The sequence below is a fragment of the Dendropsophus ebraccatus genome, chromosome 12 (assembly GCF_027789765.1).
Source record: "Dendropsophus ebraccatus isolate aDenEbr1 chromosome 12, aDenEbr1.pat, whole genome shotgun sequence".
Lineage (NCBI taxonomy): Eukaryota > Metazoa > Chordata > Amphibia > Anura > Hylidae > Dendropsophus > Dendropsophus ebraccatus.
The window spans coordinates 81493802-81512753 of NC_091465.1; the positions used below are offsets into that span (position 1 = coordinate 81493802).

An 18952-nucleotide genomic window follows, 5' to 3' on the forward strand; every position below is an offset into this window, starting at 1 on the left:
TACAGTAAGTACATAGTGCAGTACTATGTAAACTATATATCTATGCAGAAATATCTGTACGGTGTATGCAACCTCTCACCCCTCATGGCACACACAGTTGGACACCTCTTGATGTAATAGGTGTCAACCTTGATGGTGGAGGATGCCCCTCTGGTTCTGGTGGAACAACTGCCACTAAGGCAGGAGAAGGTGGTAAAGTTTTGTCCACTTGAAGGACTGCAGGTTGCTTTCTGCTTCTGGGAGTTGGCCTCCTGGTAGTGGTCTCAGGCACAGGCCCTCAGGGGTGTCAACCAGGGCTTGAGATGGGTGGTGGGATCTTCTTTTTCCTATCCCCTGTCTCCATTGGGAAAGTGAAAGGCTCCGTTGGCAACACACCCAGCCCTCGCATAAGGGTGTACTCCTCAACCTCCTCCTTGGTTTCTAGGTTACATATGAACTCCGGGAGGTAGTCTGTTTTTACAGAGCTTCTGCTAACAAACAAGGTACAACTATGATGGAAATCCTTTAGGAAGCCATACTTCTTGTATTTGTCGAACTCCAGGATCCAAAAAGAAAGAGGTGGAGTACAAAAGATGGTGCAGAAGAGGATAACTGCTGCCTTCCTAACCCAACTAAGGATCTGCCTCTAAGGGTTCTTGAAGTGGGCTCAGGAAAGCATGACTGCCTCAGGGGGACTGCTGCATGCTCAGAGTATGACGGCCTCAGGGGGACTGCTGCATGCTCAGAGTATGACGGCCTCAGGGGGACTGCTGCATGCTCAGAGTATGACGGCCTCAGGGGGACTGCTGCATGCTCAGAGTATGACGACCTCAGGGGGACTGCTGCATGCTCAGAGTATGACGGCCTCAGGGGGACTGCTGCATGCTCAGAGTATGACGACCTCAGGGGGACTGCTGCATGCTCAGAGTATGACGACCTCAGGGGGACTGCTGCATGCTCAGATTATGACGGCCTCAGGGGGACTGCTGCATGCTCAGAGTATGACGACTTCAGGGGGACTGCTGCATGCTTAGAGTATGACGGCCTCAGGGGGACTGCTGCATGCTCAGATTATGACGACCTCAGGGGGACTGCTGCATGCTCAGAGTATGACGACCTCAGGGGGACTGCTGCATGCTTAGAGTATGACGGCCTCAGGGGTACTACTGCATTATCAGACATCCCTCCTGGTTGCATGGAGCATCACTTACTTTAGTGTCCATGCTCCACTGTGTGTCCCAGGATAATGGTGGTGGATCATATGGAACTGGCTCCTCACACCAGCCACCCTGTAGCTGTGTGGTGGTGACAAGGGAGCAACTTGCCCTGACTCTCCTCCTCCTACATATACATTTGACTTTCATGTTGTAGGAGCTCAACAATGTAATGTGTAAATATTATATTGTCATGGATTACATTAGGGTGCCTTCACACCTAGCGACTCGCAGCGTAAATTACGCTGCAAGTCTGTCAGGTCCTGGCAGATCACTTTCACTACATACACGCAGCGGTCTAAACGACCGCTGCGTGTATGTAATTCTGCCGGCCCCTTAACCCCTTCTGCTGCCGCCCGGCTCCCGCTCCTACTCCGCTGTATACATTACCTCTCCTCGCTGCACGGGTCCCAGCGTACTGCTCTCCCGCCCGGCCAATCAGTGGCTGCTGCAGGGCAACACACTGATTGGCCTGGCGGGAGAGCAGTACGCTGGGACCCGTGCAGCGAGGAGAGGTAATGTATACAGCGGAGTGGAGCAGGAGCCGGGCGGCAGTTGAAGGGGTTAAGGGGCCGGCAGAATTACATTCAGACTGTTCAGACCGCTGCGTGTATGTAGTGAAAGTCATCTACCAGGACCTACCCAACTCGATTTACGCTGCGAGTCGCTAGGTGTGAAGGCACCCTTATTAAACTGTTTATTCTTATTTCTGTAGATGCAGCGACTGGAGTTCACATCACAATGAAGAATGAGAGTAAATTCACCGCATTGATCTGTGATTTCCTGAGCAGCCGTCCTGATGTCACTCACTACACCTGGATGAAGGGGGGAGCTATATTACACAATGAGACTGAGAAGACTCTGACCCTATATAACAATGGGGAGAACAATGGGCAGTATTCATGTATCGCTCACAACATTGCTGGGAATGCCTCCTCGGAAGAGATCTGGATAAAATGTAAGTGGCACCCCACAGAACCTTTTGGATCGGCACAAAAAGGTGGAAAAATTAAGAAATCACCACTACGTACGGGACCGCATGTTACGCTATGGGTGTAAGTTACGGCATTTTCGTCCTCAAACAATGGTCTGGTTCATTTTTTACAGCGCCGCGTACGATCCGGGCGTAAGTTCTTATGTAGTGTGAACTGTGCAGCCGTAGATCGTATACTTTCCATTGTACGCAAACTACGTAAGTCTCCGGCCGCTTATTCACGGAACGCACTTCGTCCAGAAACATACGTAGTGTGAACATAGCCTAAAGATGTAATCTGTGAGTTTTCTTTTTGCCTTAAATGGATCAGCATATAGATATTTATCACATTATGGCTATGTTCACGCAATGATTTTCAGTGGATACTAGTAGATTTTTAAGCTTATGTTTGCCATGACCGCCTTTTCACTCACTTTTGGGTGTTGCTATCCAATATTGTGGAAATTAGGTGAAAGGAAGAAAAAAAGAAAATCAATGTGTGAACAACGTAAAATAACGGCCACTGTTGGCTCAATAATGGCTGTGAATTAATGATATGAACATTAATTTGACAGCCGATGCGAACAGGAGCCATTATTTTGTACATTGTGTGAGGCAACGGCCGTTGTTTCCATATGAAAATCAATGAAGACTGAAATGAACGACCGTTATTTTAATGTCAAATGGCGGATTTTATTTTACAGCGTGTAAAACAGAGACTTTAGGCTATGTTCACAAGACATACTAGCAATGGCCGTTGTTCGGACGGACGAAAAAAAAAGTTCAGCATAGTTCACATTAACTGCTATAGAGAAAATTGCAGATAGGAAAGAACGGCCATTGTTTTCCAAAAAAGAACGTAGTGGGAACATGGCCTGATGCTATGTTCCTACATTTTTTAGTCAGACTTGTGGTCAGCCCTTTTTCAACCAAAGCCAGGAATGAAACCAATAGGGAAAAACTATCATGGAAAGACCTGCACAGCTTCTGTGTGTGTTATGTGTGAACATAGCCTTAATGTGATTTTTAGAACTTTTTTGTGGGTGTCTTGTGTATATATTCCTGTGTATGATTCCTATTCCTATATTCCTATATATGTCATTATACAAGAAATTACTAATGATATAGTCCTTGAATGACACCACCACTAGCACTACCGCTCAATAATAGCTCAGTAATAAGTCCTGCCTATTCCTAGTGCATGTCCCTCCCCCCTGCATGTTTACTGGCTGTAAAAAATCGAATCAAATTTTTACTGCATTATCGTTCGAATATTTTAATGCAATCGAATAGCACAAATAGCGTACTATTTGATCCAATGGCTATTCGTTCGAATACTATTCGCTCATCACTATATATGAATATTTTCTTTTCTTACAGATGACGGCTTCAGCATTAGTACCATTGTCCTTGTTGCAATAAGTGGAGCGATCTGCCTCCTACTACTGCTGCTTGTGCTGCTCGTCTACTGTTGTTGGAGGTACTGGATATTATTCATCAATATCTTTTTATCTATTCATCAATATCTATATTTATATAGACTAATACCTAAAAGTAATAAAAAAATCCTTAAAGGGTTGAAATCCTATATATATATATATATATATATATATATATATATATATTCTGGTCTATGGAGGTAAGACTTCCAGTATGTAACATAAGCTACAATGTCAGGTACAATCACTACTAAATGTTTAAAAGAGCTTTGCCATGTAGGAGATTGCTCAGCAGGATGACTGAACTAGGATGGAAGAAGGTTGATCAGTAGTTTGACTGGAGACGGATGGTAGGAAGTAGATCACTAGGTTTCTGGAGTTAGATAGAAGGAAGTTGATCAATAGGTGCCTAAAGTCGTAAACAGCTTGTATGGCATATCAGCAGGTTTATCGGGCAGGGCGTGCTGATAGTGCCACTTTAAGGCACTTTTACATAGACCATTATTGGCAAGGAGCATTGCTAAAAATAAAAGCTAATTCGGGAAATGATTGGCCTGTGTAAAAGTGTTGACGCCTGCTCGTCAACTGATCACATCTTTTGAGCAGTCCTTTAAATCATTAAAAGTTGTTACAGTGTCACTATCATTATAACTTTCAGGCTATGTTCACACTACGTAAGTTTCCGGCCGTAGCGCGCTCCGTGAATATGCGGCCGGAAACTTACGTAGTTAGCGTACAATGCAAAGTATACGATCCCGGCCGCACAGTTCACACTTCGTACAAATGTACGCCGGGATCGTATACAGCGTCGTAAGAAATGAATGCAGCACACCGGGGTGCGTGGAAGAGATTGAGGGGAATGAGGAGAGGATGATGGTGGTAGTTGTCTCTCCTGAGTGTGGCGCTGCGCTCCTGAGTGAGGGGATGCACTTAGGGCTGCAGTGTGAGAGGATGCTGTACCTGCAGGATGGCTGGAACTTGTCACGGTCACAGGTGGGCTTGAGGGCTTCTGCAGGTACAGGGGGACTCTCTGGCGCTTCCCGGGTATCTCTCTCTCTTCTGTGGCTGCTGCAGCGGTCTCCGTAGGGGGGCTGCACCCGTGTGTAAGGTGGTCGGTGGTATGGACCTGTAGTTCCCCCGGGGCCAACCCAAAAATACTGCTGTCCGGTAGTATGGCCCTTGATGGTGGTGTGGTGCAGGTGGACCAGGACAACAGGGAGACAAGGAGGGAGGCAGTGTAACAACAACTCCTTTACTGTTGGTCTTGGAGATGTTATACAGTCTTTTGGTACACAGCTGTGAATACTGACGGCTTTGACTGGGTTACTGTACTTGTGAGAGCCTGGTGGTGTGAAGAGAGACGACCTGCCTTAGGTCCTGGACTGCCAGTACGTGTGGGACGCTGGTGAGCACTGTGATCCTGTGGACTTCTCTCCAATGGCGCTTGTGTCTGTCTTTCCCCTCCCGGTCTGCCAGGGAGCTTCCTGCATAGGTTACTGGGCCGGGCCTTAGGCCACAACTTTCGGGTTCCAGAGGATCCAGGGGTCCTAGTCAATCCTACCCCCCGAATGTCAGGAAGATGGGTGCCGAGGCCTAGGTTAACTCAGCGCCCTCCTACAGCCAAGTCTCTCCACTTAGGGCGTCTGTCTTTAGGATTCCCACTGACTGTATATGTGCTGGCCCTTTCCTGAGGGGGCACCTGACAAACTGTCTCTCAAGGTCTCTCTTTCTCTCACCTCCAGCTGTCTGTTCTCTTGCTGCTCTGTGTAAGATCTGTCTCCTTGTTCCCCTCAGCAGCTTCTCTCTCTGTGGTGATCTCCTGAGGTGATGTTATCCCCTCTACAGCTGTTCTCTTGTCTCCTGTCTCTTGTCTCGCTTGTCTCAGCTAAGCTCTGCAACAGCCAGCCTTATATAGGGGGCCTATCTGCATAATCCCTCCCCCTTCCAGCAACCCCCCAAGCTTACCACACTACCTAGCGCAGTTCCCTTTATGATCAGTAGATGTCGCTGTTGTGTGGTGTGCAGTGTAAAGCATGTAACCCATTCTCTGCCTGCCAGTTACTGGTACAGAGAAAATACACATAACAGTTTAGACAATAAAACACTTGTTACCAGGTGCCATCCTCAGCCCAGCCACAGGAACCATGCTCTGGTATACTACATGAACAAGACCATTGTTTCCAGCCGGAAGGCTTATAACTAACGCCCGTAGCGTATCCCGCGGCTCCGTACGAAGTGGTGATTTCTTCATTTTTCCGCTCTTCTATGCCGATCCAAAAGGTTCTGTGGGGTGTCCGGGGCTAGGCGAAGATTTCCAAGTAAAAGACCGCTGTCAGATCGCTACGTAGGGGGCTCAGAAAGCGTAAGTATACTATGGGCGCACGTTCGCAATGCGTACGCATTGCGTACACACTGCGTACGCATCCGTCCGCACATCGAATATTCGCACGGCCATTGTTTCAGCTGCACATGTACGGCGCCGTATGAAATGCGTACGGATGCGTACGTAGTGTGAACATAGCCTCAAAATGTAAATCAACAGTAGATGTGATATAAAGCAGGTTTACTACTCAGTGCATCCATCAATCACATGACTGCTTTCTCTGTGAGTGCAGATGACCTGGGAAGTCCTGGGAAACACAGGACTTCCTGTATTTAGACACAGGAAATCCCGTATTTTCCATGATAATAATAAAATAATAATAATAATAATAATAATAATAATAATAATAATAATAATAATAATAAAAAATGTAAATTGCAAACTTGCTTTATATCTTCTGCTGATTTCAGTTTTAAATGTTATAAGGACAGTGACACTTTAACCCCTTCCCGCACAAGGATGTAACTTTACTTTCTCGCACGGGTGGGGGAGTTCAGAACGGGGCCGCGCAGCGACATCGCTCTAAACCGCCGTGGTCCCGGGTGCCGCATGTAGCCCGAGGCCGCGGCTATTAGCTGACAGCTGCATCTGAAATCAAAGTTGACAACTGCATCTGAAAACTTCATTGCAGCTTTTCCCTGATGTCTAGTGGGGAGATCGCCCCCCTGTGACATTGTCATGGAGGAGCGATCTCCATGTCTGGTGCCGGCCGGGGTCTGCGCCGTAATGGCGCTGATCCCGGCTCGGCATTCTATTGCTTTTGGCTGCAGCAGCCAAAAGCAATAGAACACTGATCTCATCAATCTATGCTGTATATCTATACAGCATAGATGTTAATGAGAGATCAGAGTGCTTATACCAGAAGTCCCCCAGGGGGGCTTCTAGTATAAGTGTAAAAGAAAAAAAAGTGTTGTTATTAATGAAAAGCCCCTCCCCTAATAAAAGTTTGAATCACCCCCCTTTTCCCATGTTATAAATAAAAATAAATAAATAAACAAACATGTTTGGCATCGCCCAAACTATTAATTTACCACATTCCAGATCTTTTATGGTAAATGGTGTAAGCCAAATTGCGCATTTTTGGTCGCATTAAATCCAGAAAAATTGTAATAAAAAGCAATCAAAAAGTGTCATATATGCGTAATCAAGGTACCGATAGAACGAACCCATAATGGCGCAAAAAATGACACCACACACAGCCCTATAGACCAAAGAATAGAAGCGCTATAAGCCTGGGAATGGAGCTGTTTTAAGGAACATATATTTGTTAACAATGGTTTGAATTCTTTACAGGCCATCAGATACAATAAAAGTTATACATGTTACATATCGTATCGACTTGAGGAACATATTTAACAAGTCAGTTTTTTCATAGGACACATGGTATAAAAATGAAGCCCCCCCCCCCCCCCCCCTCCTTCCACAAAGAAAGAGTTTTGAAGCATATTTTATGCAAAAATTCAGCCTGTCATTGCAAAGTACAATTAGTGATGCAACTGCTATGGCCTTTTAAGCACAAGGAGAAAAAATCGAAAATGCAAAAATGAAAATTAGCCCGATTCTGAAGGGGGTTAATTCAAAATGAAATGAGTTCAAGAACCTCCCTTGCAAAGAGAAAGAATCAAAATGGCACCTCACTCCCCACTAAGTGACACTGTAGTCCTATTTAAACTGTACAATTGGGGCAACATGTCACTCTACTGTTAATTTCGGCTTTAATTTACAAAAACTTTACTACAACAAAGTTACTAGAGATGAGCGAACTTGCCGGATTTCTGGAACCAGAAATCTCGGCGGCTGACTCCCGCTGTCTGCCGGCTCCGTGCAGCGGGTGGATACAGCGTAAGGAACGCCTAGAAAACTGGGATACAGCCTATGGAGTCAGATGCCGAGATTTCTGGTTTGTACGAACCAGAAATCCGGCAGGTTCGCTCATCTTTAAAAATTACCAAGCAACCGAGGCTGACACGCAGGTCCATTGCCCGTGAGGACCCATGCTGATTTGAGCAAACATAATGAAGGCGGGAAAAAGTAGTAAAAAGTGGCTTCCTATGTCCTATGTCATACACCTGGAGCTGGTCCTGCCATTATTTATACCATTTACGTCTCTAAATTCAATGTGCAAAGAGCACCAATCACCAAAGTAAGTAATTCATACATTTCCTTCATAATTTTTCCAGCCAATGGTGATGCTTCATTTTGTCTACTTTACTTTTTTTTTTTTTATACTTCCTATTAGAATCTAATAGCGCTGATAATTGTGCATTTTGTTTTTCTCATAGAGGAAGATGCCAGAAATCGAAAAGCAATGAGGTATGTGACTCCACTAGACACTATGGGCCACATGTATCATCTGGCGAACGGATGATTTTCGGCGGAAAGTGCCGATTTGCGTATTTTTTTATACGCAAATGGACGATTTGCGAATAAAATATTCGCAAATCGGCACTTTCCGCCGAGTACGCCAGGGGGGCGGAAAGGGGGCGTGTAGTGGGCGGAACGGAGGGCGCGGACTCAGAGTCCGCGCGATTTACCATCCGTTCCGCCAAAATGTGCGCCGAAAACCTACTCCAGTCCTCAGCTGGCGTAGGTTTTCGGCGGTGCGCACCGGCGCGCACGGGATTTATGTAGAGGCAGTCCGCCTCTACATAAATCTCCGTAGCACCGGAGCTGCGGGGGCATTTTTAAGTCCGGCGAAAAAAACGCCGGACTTAATAAATGCCCCCCTATAAGAACTTGAGATATTAGAAGTAGAACTTCCATCCTGGCCGATTGGATGAGAGGGATCACATGGTCCTCCTTACAGCTCCCTGTGTAGGGGATGTTCATTGTCATCATCTATGTGGAGCAAGATGCAACAGGTTACTGCAGCCCAGATACTATTCAACAAAGACTTAACCCCAGTAACCTGCACCCCCATATATATCCCAACTATTACTAGGGGCAAAGAGGGACACATATACTGGAGCTGTAGCAGTGCGCTTTGTGCTCCTCTGTACATTTTTTAAACCACCCCACCCCTAATTACGTCCAAGCACCCCCAGGTCTCCTCCTTCACATGAGTACTGTCCCATTGCTTACCTCATATCACATCCCACAAAGGGAGGGATAAAAAGGGGTCAGAAACTCCGCTCTACCCAAAAACAGTAGAAACTACACTATGAGCACACAACAAATACACCTCACCCAGCTCCATACACAGAAAACTACAACAATTACTTAGAGAATTTTCTTCTAAGAAAAGTTGTTTGCTTAAAGCAGCACGGTATATGGATCTATAGATTTGGGGAACTGCAATCATACTGACTTTACGTAGCACAATTTCACCCAGCAAATATATAAATATATATTTATTTTATTTTTTTATTTTATTTTATTTAATTTTTTGAAGGGTTCACAAAACACTCTATGGTAAAATAATGGGGGTCGAAAAAGTACAATCTGCTGTTGGGGATAGTGTAATGTGTATGGTCAGCTGTAATGTGCAGTGTCAGTATCTACTGCTGTTCTGTTATTACATTCATGAGTCAGGAGGATGGAAAATAGAGTCCCCTCCAAGATAGAGGAGTGGGCAGCAGGGTAGTAGGGGCCAGTAGTAGCATAGCTGCTAAGAAGGAGTAGTTGCTGTTATTTACATGGGTTATCCAGCATTTGAAAAACATGGCCACTTTCTTCCTGAGACAGCACCTCACTTGTCTCCAGTTTGGGTGAAGTTTTGCCACTCGGTTTTATTAAAGTGAATGGAGCGCAATTGCAAACCACACCTAGCCATGTTTTTCTAACACTGGATAACCCCTTTAAGCAAACGCATAAGGCATCCTCCTGAGTAGCTCGAGGAGCTGTGACCTCCTGCCCCTGTGTGTGTGTTCCAGTCAGAGAGAGGAGCCTGATAAGGATTGTGTATGGGACTCAGTACGGACACTGACAGTCTGACAGATACACAGTCCCCAGGCTCTGACCCACTCACTCTGCTGCTTCCTCCGTCCTGCTGCTAGGAACATGGAGGTGAATCCAGCTCACAACCCGCCCGCTGCTTCAGGCATTCAGTGGTCTGGTGCTGCGGCTGGAAGGGGGCGGGGTTTGGGTGTCATGTGATCCTGCAGTGCATCTTGTGTCCAACCAGAACCTTATGTGCCGATCGCTGAGCAGTGATACCGGTGGTAATAATTTAAAGAAGGAAGGCTACTTAGCCGGGACAATGTCTCTTAGAATGCCCAGGGGCTGCGGGGTCTTGCTTCGGCGTACTCTCTGCGGCAGGGGAGGTAGTGGAGGTGGTCTTACCTCAGAAGGGTTGAGGCCTAGCGGCTCTGCTGGGGCTGCAGTCTTGGAGCTGGGTGGGGGTGCTGGAATAGCCACACAGTCATTGTCATCAAATGTGGCCTCCGCCGTGTACTCATCCTCATCTATGATGGAGAAATCAGAGTAATTTTTACTGTCTTGATCGGGGTCTCGGATCCCGAAGAAGTGGCTTTCTCCCCCTTGACACTCCTCCCAGGGGATCGGCTGGGTATCCGGAGGTCTCAGCGGCAGTGCCGGACCAGTGATGGCAGGAAGGGGGGCTGCAGTATGTACTTGCTTGTCTGCAGCAGCCGCTGACCAGCAGGCCAGGGCTCCCACAATCTCGGAGATTGCCTGTGTCGCAACATCCATCACGTGTTGCTCTTCGCATGCATCTTGTAGCAAATTCATCACTTCCGGTGAAGCTCAGGGGACGTACATGGCTGTCGGCCTCCACAATCATGGCCGCATCGGTAGTGCAGGCTAGGAGGTATCTCACCATCAGGGGTCCTCCCGGAAACAACATGGTACTCCTTTGTTCCGCCAGGGGGCAGTGCTGAGACTTTGGCGTGTTTTCCGACAAGTCTTCCCCCGCTTTGGTGTAGCTGAGAGATATGAGGAAGGATCAGAGGAGCAAAGAGGAGGATGTCGTGAGAGTCCAAACCGTACTGTGCTCTGCCGGGATGTTGGAGGATAAGGTAAAGATAGTAGAATACTTGAAAGAGAATACTTGTGCCCGTGCATCGACTGTCGGAATGAACCGCCTATTGCCCTACCAGTGTCGAGGGACCCGTCCTAGAGGGTGAAACAAGCCCCAGACCCTGTTACCTGGGATGAGTGAAATACTGAGGGTTTCCTGCTAACAACCGCGCTGCGAGATAGAGTTCATAGGATCAGTTCCTAGTTTTCTGCCAATGTGGATACTGACCTGCACTGCACTGCACCTGCACTGTGACTCTCCTAGTTCACGGCGTGGGTTGAGATGATCTCTGACTTGTCCTCTCCTGTAAAGAGTACGGTTACTTGTAGAGAAACTGTTAGGTGGGTCTTGGCTGTACAGAGTCTAGTGACCAAAGACATCATACCAAGACTGGGGACCTGGCAGATGGCCAGGGCCCAAAGGAACCACTGTAGGGAATGTTCTAGCTTGCATCCTTCCCCTACAAAGCCCAATACCAAAAGACATACACACTTCCTCTACCCACGTGATTTCCTATCTACAGCTCCCTTTAAGGTGTGCTGTGAATGGGTGAAGAGTGCATAAAGAAGAAGTAAAGAAAGAGAGGATAGGACAGAAGAAGAACACACTCTCATTGGTTCACAGATCCATGTGACATAAAAGCAAACAATAACCCTTTCCATACTTAAGCTGTGCAGCATCTAAGTACATATACTTACAATAGCGACACCTTGTGGCAAAACTTTCACTACTACATCACCACTTACAAGAAAGTACAGGCTTTTGCCAGTAGCAACACCCGTGGTGGGACACCACATGTATGTTGTAGGATCTAGTTCCTCCAGTCTTTGAGGTCACAGGGGTCATTACACCACAATATGTCTGGTCACCAGTGTCATTTATCTATTTTTTTCTCTCTTAGAGTGAAACATCTCCAGATGCCACATACACTACCCTGGTGAAAAGAGAAATGGAAAGTGATCATGAACAATATAAGGTAGCTGTAATAATACATGATGGCTGCAAATAACATTCTTCTTATATACTGTACACTAGATGAAAGATGGCCCACTACAAAAAAAACCTTCAAATGAGATCTTGTATCGGGGCTGTGCAAGGTTACTGCAGGATTGTTCCAGTGTAATGATCGGTAATGCTCCCCTGCTATTTATAGTACAACAAAGCAGATAGATCAAGCCGTAGTAACCACTGGGGAAGCCGCCATGTCTCTATGAGCTTTATGGCCCTCTAAAACTGATCAGCTGATCAGCATAGGGGGAAGGAGATGGAGCTGGAGCTCGGCTCATACAATCTTATTGGCCCACACTGATGAGTAACATACCTCCTCCTGAGACCTTCCTTGCTACATAATACCGGAGATCCTCATCGCTAATATCTTGTCCTCTCTATCTTTCCGAAAACTGAATTTGTGTGGTTTTACCATCGACTGACAAAAATAAACCTGACATATTGAAAAAAAAAAAAAAAAAAAACTACAAATACCAACCCATTGAATACAGATGAAATGATATTTTTACAACTTAGTCAAAAGTGTGGGAAAAATATGTAAACAAACATCCTTTGTCAGGAACTGGCAGTGCCGTCCTCCTGCCCGGGGCCGTGTGACATCACGGAGATCCTACGGCGTCCCTGGTTACTGGGGGTGCCCCAGGCTCCAGTGACGTATGGCGGCTCGGCTGAGCATAGTCTCAATCAGCTGAGCAGTATTAGGATCAGGATGAGTGGCAGAAGCTGCTGCCACCCAGCTTGCAGTCACTCATGTGTAGTGTATCAGGACTCAGGAGTCCGGACCAATCACGTTCTGGTTCAGGCTCCCGGTCCTGTATTTAAAAAGCCAGCGGTCAGTTCCTGATCGCTGGCTATTAAGGTTATACCCTGATCCCAGCTTTCCTGTCTACTCCTGCGATCCCGTTCCTGATCCCTCTGCTTGTTTGAGCTGTTATCTGACCTTCCGCTTGTCCTCTGACTATCCAATTGTTACCTGACTTTGTACTGCGTTGCCAGTTTGGTTTGGACTTTGGCTTGTCGACCTTCCCTTTGTGTTTGTTCGTCTGTTTTGTTCTGTTACACCTGTACTAGTGCAGGGACCGCATTTCTGGTTGTCCGCGGCTACCTAGGGCCGTTCGAGACAAGTAGGTTGGCACAGTGGGTGGGCTCAGCATTAGGGCCCCCTGTCGTGTCTTGTCCCTACGTCCCGTCCTGACATCCTTATTGTTGTTATTTACTTATTTTTTATTTTTTTTTTTCACATTTTACCTCATTAATGAACAAAATATCTGTATTTAATATTTCTTCTAAAATTTTCAACTTGTCCTACAAAATAAAAGACCTCAGACAGCCACACATGAGAGGAAATGAAAAGATTATTATTGATTAAAGCAAAAAAAAAAAAGAGAGAGAGAGAGAAAGCCACTTCCTAGTGCAATATTGTAAGCTCATATGAAGGAATAAAGGTTTTATTACGCCACGTTTCGGCACAAATATCCTTGTGTGCCTTTCTCAAGCTTGAAAGGCTTGAATTTTTTTCTTTTTTTAATCCCATATTTTTACCATGTTTTTACCAAATAATCTTACAAATTGAGAACAAAAAGCAATAAAAACCTTACAAGAAAATAATATTATTATCTTCCCCACAGGCAAAGGTAGAAGCATTGCAATCATGGATTGGAAGTATTATCATGCCGAATGCTTATAAACATTGGGGGATAAGAAAACATATTGCAAATTACATAGTAATCCCACCCATACTGTATGTACGTTAAAGAGTTATCCAGTTTGGTACAAAAGGGCTTTGACCTGGGAATTTTAACCAAGCAAGAGGTGTATTTTATTTGTATTCCCCAACTCATTTTTTATCATATTCCAAAAATTCACAAACGTCAAAATAACCCTCCAGGGAGGCCCATCATATCAGGGATATAATGCTTGACAGCCAACCTGTCTTTATACATAGATCTCCAACTACAAGATGTGGTTAAACCTTCCTTGCATACTTGAAATATAGCAAGCATATTTTACAGATCCTTGGACAAATAGAATGGAAACCACACTACATCATTGGCACGCTGGATGTCACATCTCTATATACTTTTATAGAGCACGCTAAAGGATGGGGACATGTGAAAAAATTTGAAAAAAATCTGGAAAAAATCCATACCTCCAGGTAGATTATATAGAGAAATGCATTCAATTTAACACATCATTATTTTGCTTATGATGATGTATTTTACAATCAAGAGTGGGGAACCGCTATGGGCACGATATTTGCGCCCACTTATTCCAATTTATATGTTGGACATTGGGAGGAACAATAGTTTTTTTCTGATACTACTAGATATGCAAATCTTGTCATCTGGCATAGGTTTATTGATGATATCATCATTATATGGGGTGTAAGTGAATGCAGTCTTAACACTTTTTTGACTTATATTATTAAAAATGTATAACGTTTAGAATTTACACTCAAGAACAGTATATCTGAGGTTCACTTTTAAGACATTACTATTTATGTAAAAATAATGTACTATTTGCTAAAACTTACTTGTCAGATATTTGCATATCCTCTATACATATTATTATGTTATTCTATTACTTACTGAGGTTAGCAAGGTCCTGCAGCAGAGTGAGTGGCAATAATATGTCTGCGCTAGTAATCATCATTCTTTCTGTACTAAAGTTAAAATTAGTTCTGGCCTTTATGTCTCGGAATGACACCCCCAACAACCCCTCTTAAAGGAGAAGTCCAGGGATTTTGAAAATCCATCAGCCTGCAGGGGAGAATTTGATAACAAGTACCAACTTACCTCTCCCAGTGCCTGCGTTGAGCATCGGGACCAGACTCGCGACCCCCGTTGGGCTCCGGGATCTCTGGGGTGTACACCTCATGACAAGTTTGATGGACTGGCCGCTCAGCCAGTCAGTGACTGGGGTGGGACGCCGCTCCAGTCACTGATTGGCTGAGCGGGCAGTCCATCAACAAGGACAGGCCTTTTCACCTGAGTTGTGCTGCCATCACAACTTGTGGGAAAATGCCTTTTGCGGGGGGTCCCGAGGTCGGTCCCGCCGCTCTACGCAGTCATGGGGAGAGGTAAGTGCCTACTCGTCATCAAATTCCCCCCTGCCCCTGCCGGAATGACCATTCTTGCCTTAAAATAATGTACTGCATCGAACTCTATGGGGAACAACAGTCATTGTTCACACACTGTATTCAACAAAGGCCATTGTACCTCTACAGCCACACAAATAGTTGACTTGTCAATTATTTGCGGCCGGTAATGCAGGAAAAACAGCTGTTGTTCCTGCTTCGTTCACACAATGTATGCCCGTTCTGACGTATGGCCGTATATTGTATAGACTTCAATGGTTAATTGGATATCAGGCCCAGCCGAATGTGCCCGCATTCCAATTAAAATAAAATGGTGTTCCTGTGGCCAACATGGTAATATTGGCCGCAGGAACATGTCAAACAGCGGCTGTTGTTTATACACAGTGTGAGCATAGCCTTATAACAACTGTTAAAGGGGTTGTCTGGGGAGCAGGAGATAGCGCAAGCCTTCTGTTCCTCGGGATGTGCTTTCTGTCATTTTGTGTCTCTTAAAAATTCTGTGTTAATAAAAAATTAAAGGGAACCAATTATCATCATCACATTTGTGCTGATTGGGCTCACAAAACGGCTCACAACTGGGTCTCCTGTGGTGTCGGGGGTTCCGGGCTCCGTAGGCTTCATGTCTGGTAAAATGCATTTTAATCCTGCCCGTGAGGCAGGGGGGAGCTGTGAACTAGTCATCTGGGCTGTGACTAGTCCTGTCCTGTCAGCGCGCTCTACAGGGTGATTGATAGGCAAGGGCCTCCTGAAGGTTCTCCCTGATACATAAAAAAGAGTGCGTTATCCCCGATGCCATGATGGTGCTGACTGCCTCACTGTCTATATATTACTGAATATATTGCTGTATACAGTAATTTTAATTCTTGTTTTTTCGTTCTTATCTTAGTAATTTTGAAGTCAAGCCTTACCAGTTGGAACAGAACAAAGTCGACCACCAAGATTGAACATCAGCTTCTATACAACCAGCACACTCATGTGTAGGAGAACACTCTTCTCACTTCATATCTTCTATCATTGTGTGCAATATGGTGACAATATGTATTGATATGCTAGTTTTAACTGGCTAAGTAGCCACCAAGGTATTGACTTCCTATTGGCTGCTTACTGTTTTAAAGGAGAAGTACGGCAAATGATATAATTGGGCAGCCAACATGGGCGGGGTGGATTGATTACAAGAACTACCTTATCTCTCCCTGTGCCTGTGGTGAGCAGCAGGACTGGCTGCAGGACCCCCGCCAGAAGGCCTCTCTTTCCCGAGTTGTGATGATGTCACAACTCGGGGGGAAATGCGTCCCGTCCCAGTCACTGACGGGTCATGACATGTCAGCTCCAGAGATCCCCGAGCCCAGCGGGCGTCCCGTGACTGGCCCCGCCTCTTACTGGGGGCATGGGGGAAGGTAAGTTAGTACTTGTAATCTATTTACCCCCTGCCAGCTGCCAAATTTTATAATCCGCCAGACTTATCCTTGTGTTCTCGCAGATTTATGCCACCCTGACGCTACTTACTAGTGCTTCCCTATTGGTTACTGCCACGCATGTGCAATATGGGGCTCAATCATGCGCTGCATTCAAGTTCATGTTCCACCTAGCTATACGTACTATACAGTTTCTCCACACATGAATTGTACTGCCGCTATTCTCTATATCTTTGCGTTGCTGATGTCCAGCGTATGGTGAGTGCAGCCCAACTGTTCCCAATATGTTCTGATGAATGATTATATCTTCACAAACAATTTTGAACTAAGGGTCCTTTTACACATAGATTTATCTGACAGATTATTGAAGCCAAAGCCAGGAACGGGATCAGACTATAAACAGAGAACAGGTCATAAAGGAAAGACTGAGAGTTCTTCTCTTTTCAAATCCATACCTGGCTTTGGTTTCAATATTCTGAGAGAGAATCTTTGTGTAGAAAGAGACCCTAAGTATTTAAGTATATAATTATATATTGCACTTGATTTACTCACACTTTGTAACAGCATGTGTTTGATGATTATAAGTACACATATTCTGCATTTTTGTACAATTTGTGGCTATGTTACGATGGCAACAACGGCCGTAGTTTTTGTGCAGTGGAACACAGCCCATTAAAGGACAAGTGCCATGAAAAACTTTTTCCCAGTAATTGAAGCACATTACAAAGTTATATAACTCTGTAATGTGTTTCAATCACCTATCTGCCTCCCTTCCCTGTCTTTTCCCCCTTCCACCCCCCACCAGGAAGTGTAAGAAACTCACACAGACCTGATTACTGTCGTCACCGTCACCAGGCAGCTCCTTCTTGTGGGGATGAGTCATCAGCAGGAGGGCGGGGCTAGGTCCTGTTACAGCAGCCCCCTCCCCTCCTTGTCAGGTGACTCTGCTTGCTCAGCTTATCTTCTCTAGTGACTCCTTCACTGAGTCCACGGCAGCTGGAGAGAAATGGACTATATGCCCATCATCTTTGGGACTCTAAGACTTACAACCACAAAGACATTCTAAGACATTTGTAAGACTATTGCCTTATTCTTCTTATTATTGATATCCTGCTTTTATGATATTTGTACCTCCTTTGGTCAAGAATTAAACCCACCATATTTTTACCAACAAGATTTTCTCTGCCTTCCTGGATAATTCGAATTTCCCTCCAAGCACAATTATCTTTAAACTTTGTATTTATTACATGTGGCGAGCCACCCATATCCTGTTTGATGATATTCGATCCTCACCTAGCACAGGGGGGAAAGAATTGTGCATTGTTTGTACGAGGTTACGGACGAATAAACAAACAAGGACAGAACCTGGAGCACGAGGTTTAAAGTCTGGGAGTTAAAGGCTAATAAAGGAGTCACAACGGAAGCATCGTCCAGCATCCAGGCAGTGACGGGGATAGCGTCCCAGGAGGAGAACATCTAAAAGCTACCAGAGTGTGAGTATTTTAATTCTTTCTTTATATTATATATAGAGGATGGATTTCATTGATAGCTATGCCAGTAAAAGTAATGTACAGTTTAGCTTTGGTAATTGTCAGACAAATGAGCAGTTATGGGTGCGATTGTATCAGGAATGTCTAGTGAGTAATAAATTGATTGACAAGAAATTGTTGTGTTTAGACAGAGAGAAAAAAAAAACTTCGAAATGTTCTAAATTTGGTAAAAACATTCAATGATTTATTAATAGAGGATGGTCAAAGAAGAAATGTCTGTGTGGTTCAGCAGGTGGAGACAAAGTCAGAGAAGGATTATTCAGATTGTGAAAATTGTTTCATTTTGGCACAACAGCTTGAATTGTATGAACAGGAGATTGATGCAAAAACGCAGTTGTTATCAGACATATCCAAGGGTAACAGAATTGATCATAAACTAAGAAAAGTAAAATTGCGGCAGATGGGTCTTTTGTGCCGGATCCGAGTGTTTCCGGAAATGTAGTAGATGGCGATGACGAAGAGGTTGATATCACTACATCAACACAGAAAATTGCATGAGAGAGCTGCTAAGTTGAATTTGAAAATTCATGATCGGTTGATGAAAATAGCAAAGGATATTCCGTTTTTTAATGACAGGATGGATGCATTCTTTAACATTGATTTTTTTGAGTCGAATTGTGATAAGTTCAATCTGACTGAGGAATAAAAGAATAAAATATTCAAGGTCTGGTTGCCCGCTTATATGTCCAAACGTTTAGAGACCTCTCCGAGGAGCGATGGCTACCATAGTTCTGATTCGGTTCGGTTGAGGCAATTACTTCTGTTTATGACAGGAGAGCCTCTCCCTTCTTTGTCTATACTGGAATCATTAAAAGTTAGCCCACAAGAGGACCCGTTCTCATTTCTGATGAAATTCGAGAAAGCGTACCGCATGGTAATGAAGGTGGAGGAGGGGGAGGAGCCTCCGGAAATGATT

At 44.9% G+C, this 18952-nt stretch overlaps 1 protein-coding gene across 4 annotated transcripts in view; it reads left to right on the forward strand.

Moving 5' to 3' along the window:
* Positions 1 to 17660, forward strand: part of LOC138769079 (sialic acid-binding Ig-like lectin 13) — a 35903-nt gene extending 18243 nt beyond the window's left edge. For 3 of the 4 annotated variants that reach the window (XM_069947283.1, XM_069947284.1, XM_069947286.1), the window contains 6 exons: positions 1909 to 2151; positions 3547 to 3646; positions 8271 to 8301; positions 11868 to 11942; positions 13987 to 14129; positions 15958 to 17660. In XM_069947283.1, coding sequence (XP_069803384.1) covers positions 1909 to 2151; positions 3547 to 3646; positions 8271 to 8301; positions 11868 to 11942; positions 13987 to 14129; positions 15958 to 16015 — 650 coding nt within the window. In that variant the 3' untranslated portion in view covers positions 16016 to 17660. The remainder of the gene's footprint in view (positions 1 to 1908; positions 2152 to 3546; positions 3647 to 8270; positions 8302 to 11867; positions 11943 to 13986; positions 14130 to 15957) is intronic. The other variant, XM_069947285.1, reaches the window with a different exon arrangement.
* The last annotated feature ends 1292 nt before the right edge of the window (positions 17661 to 18952 follow it).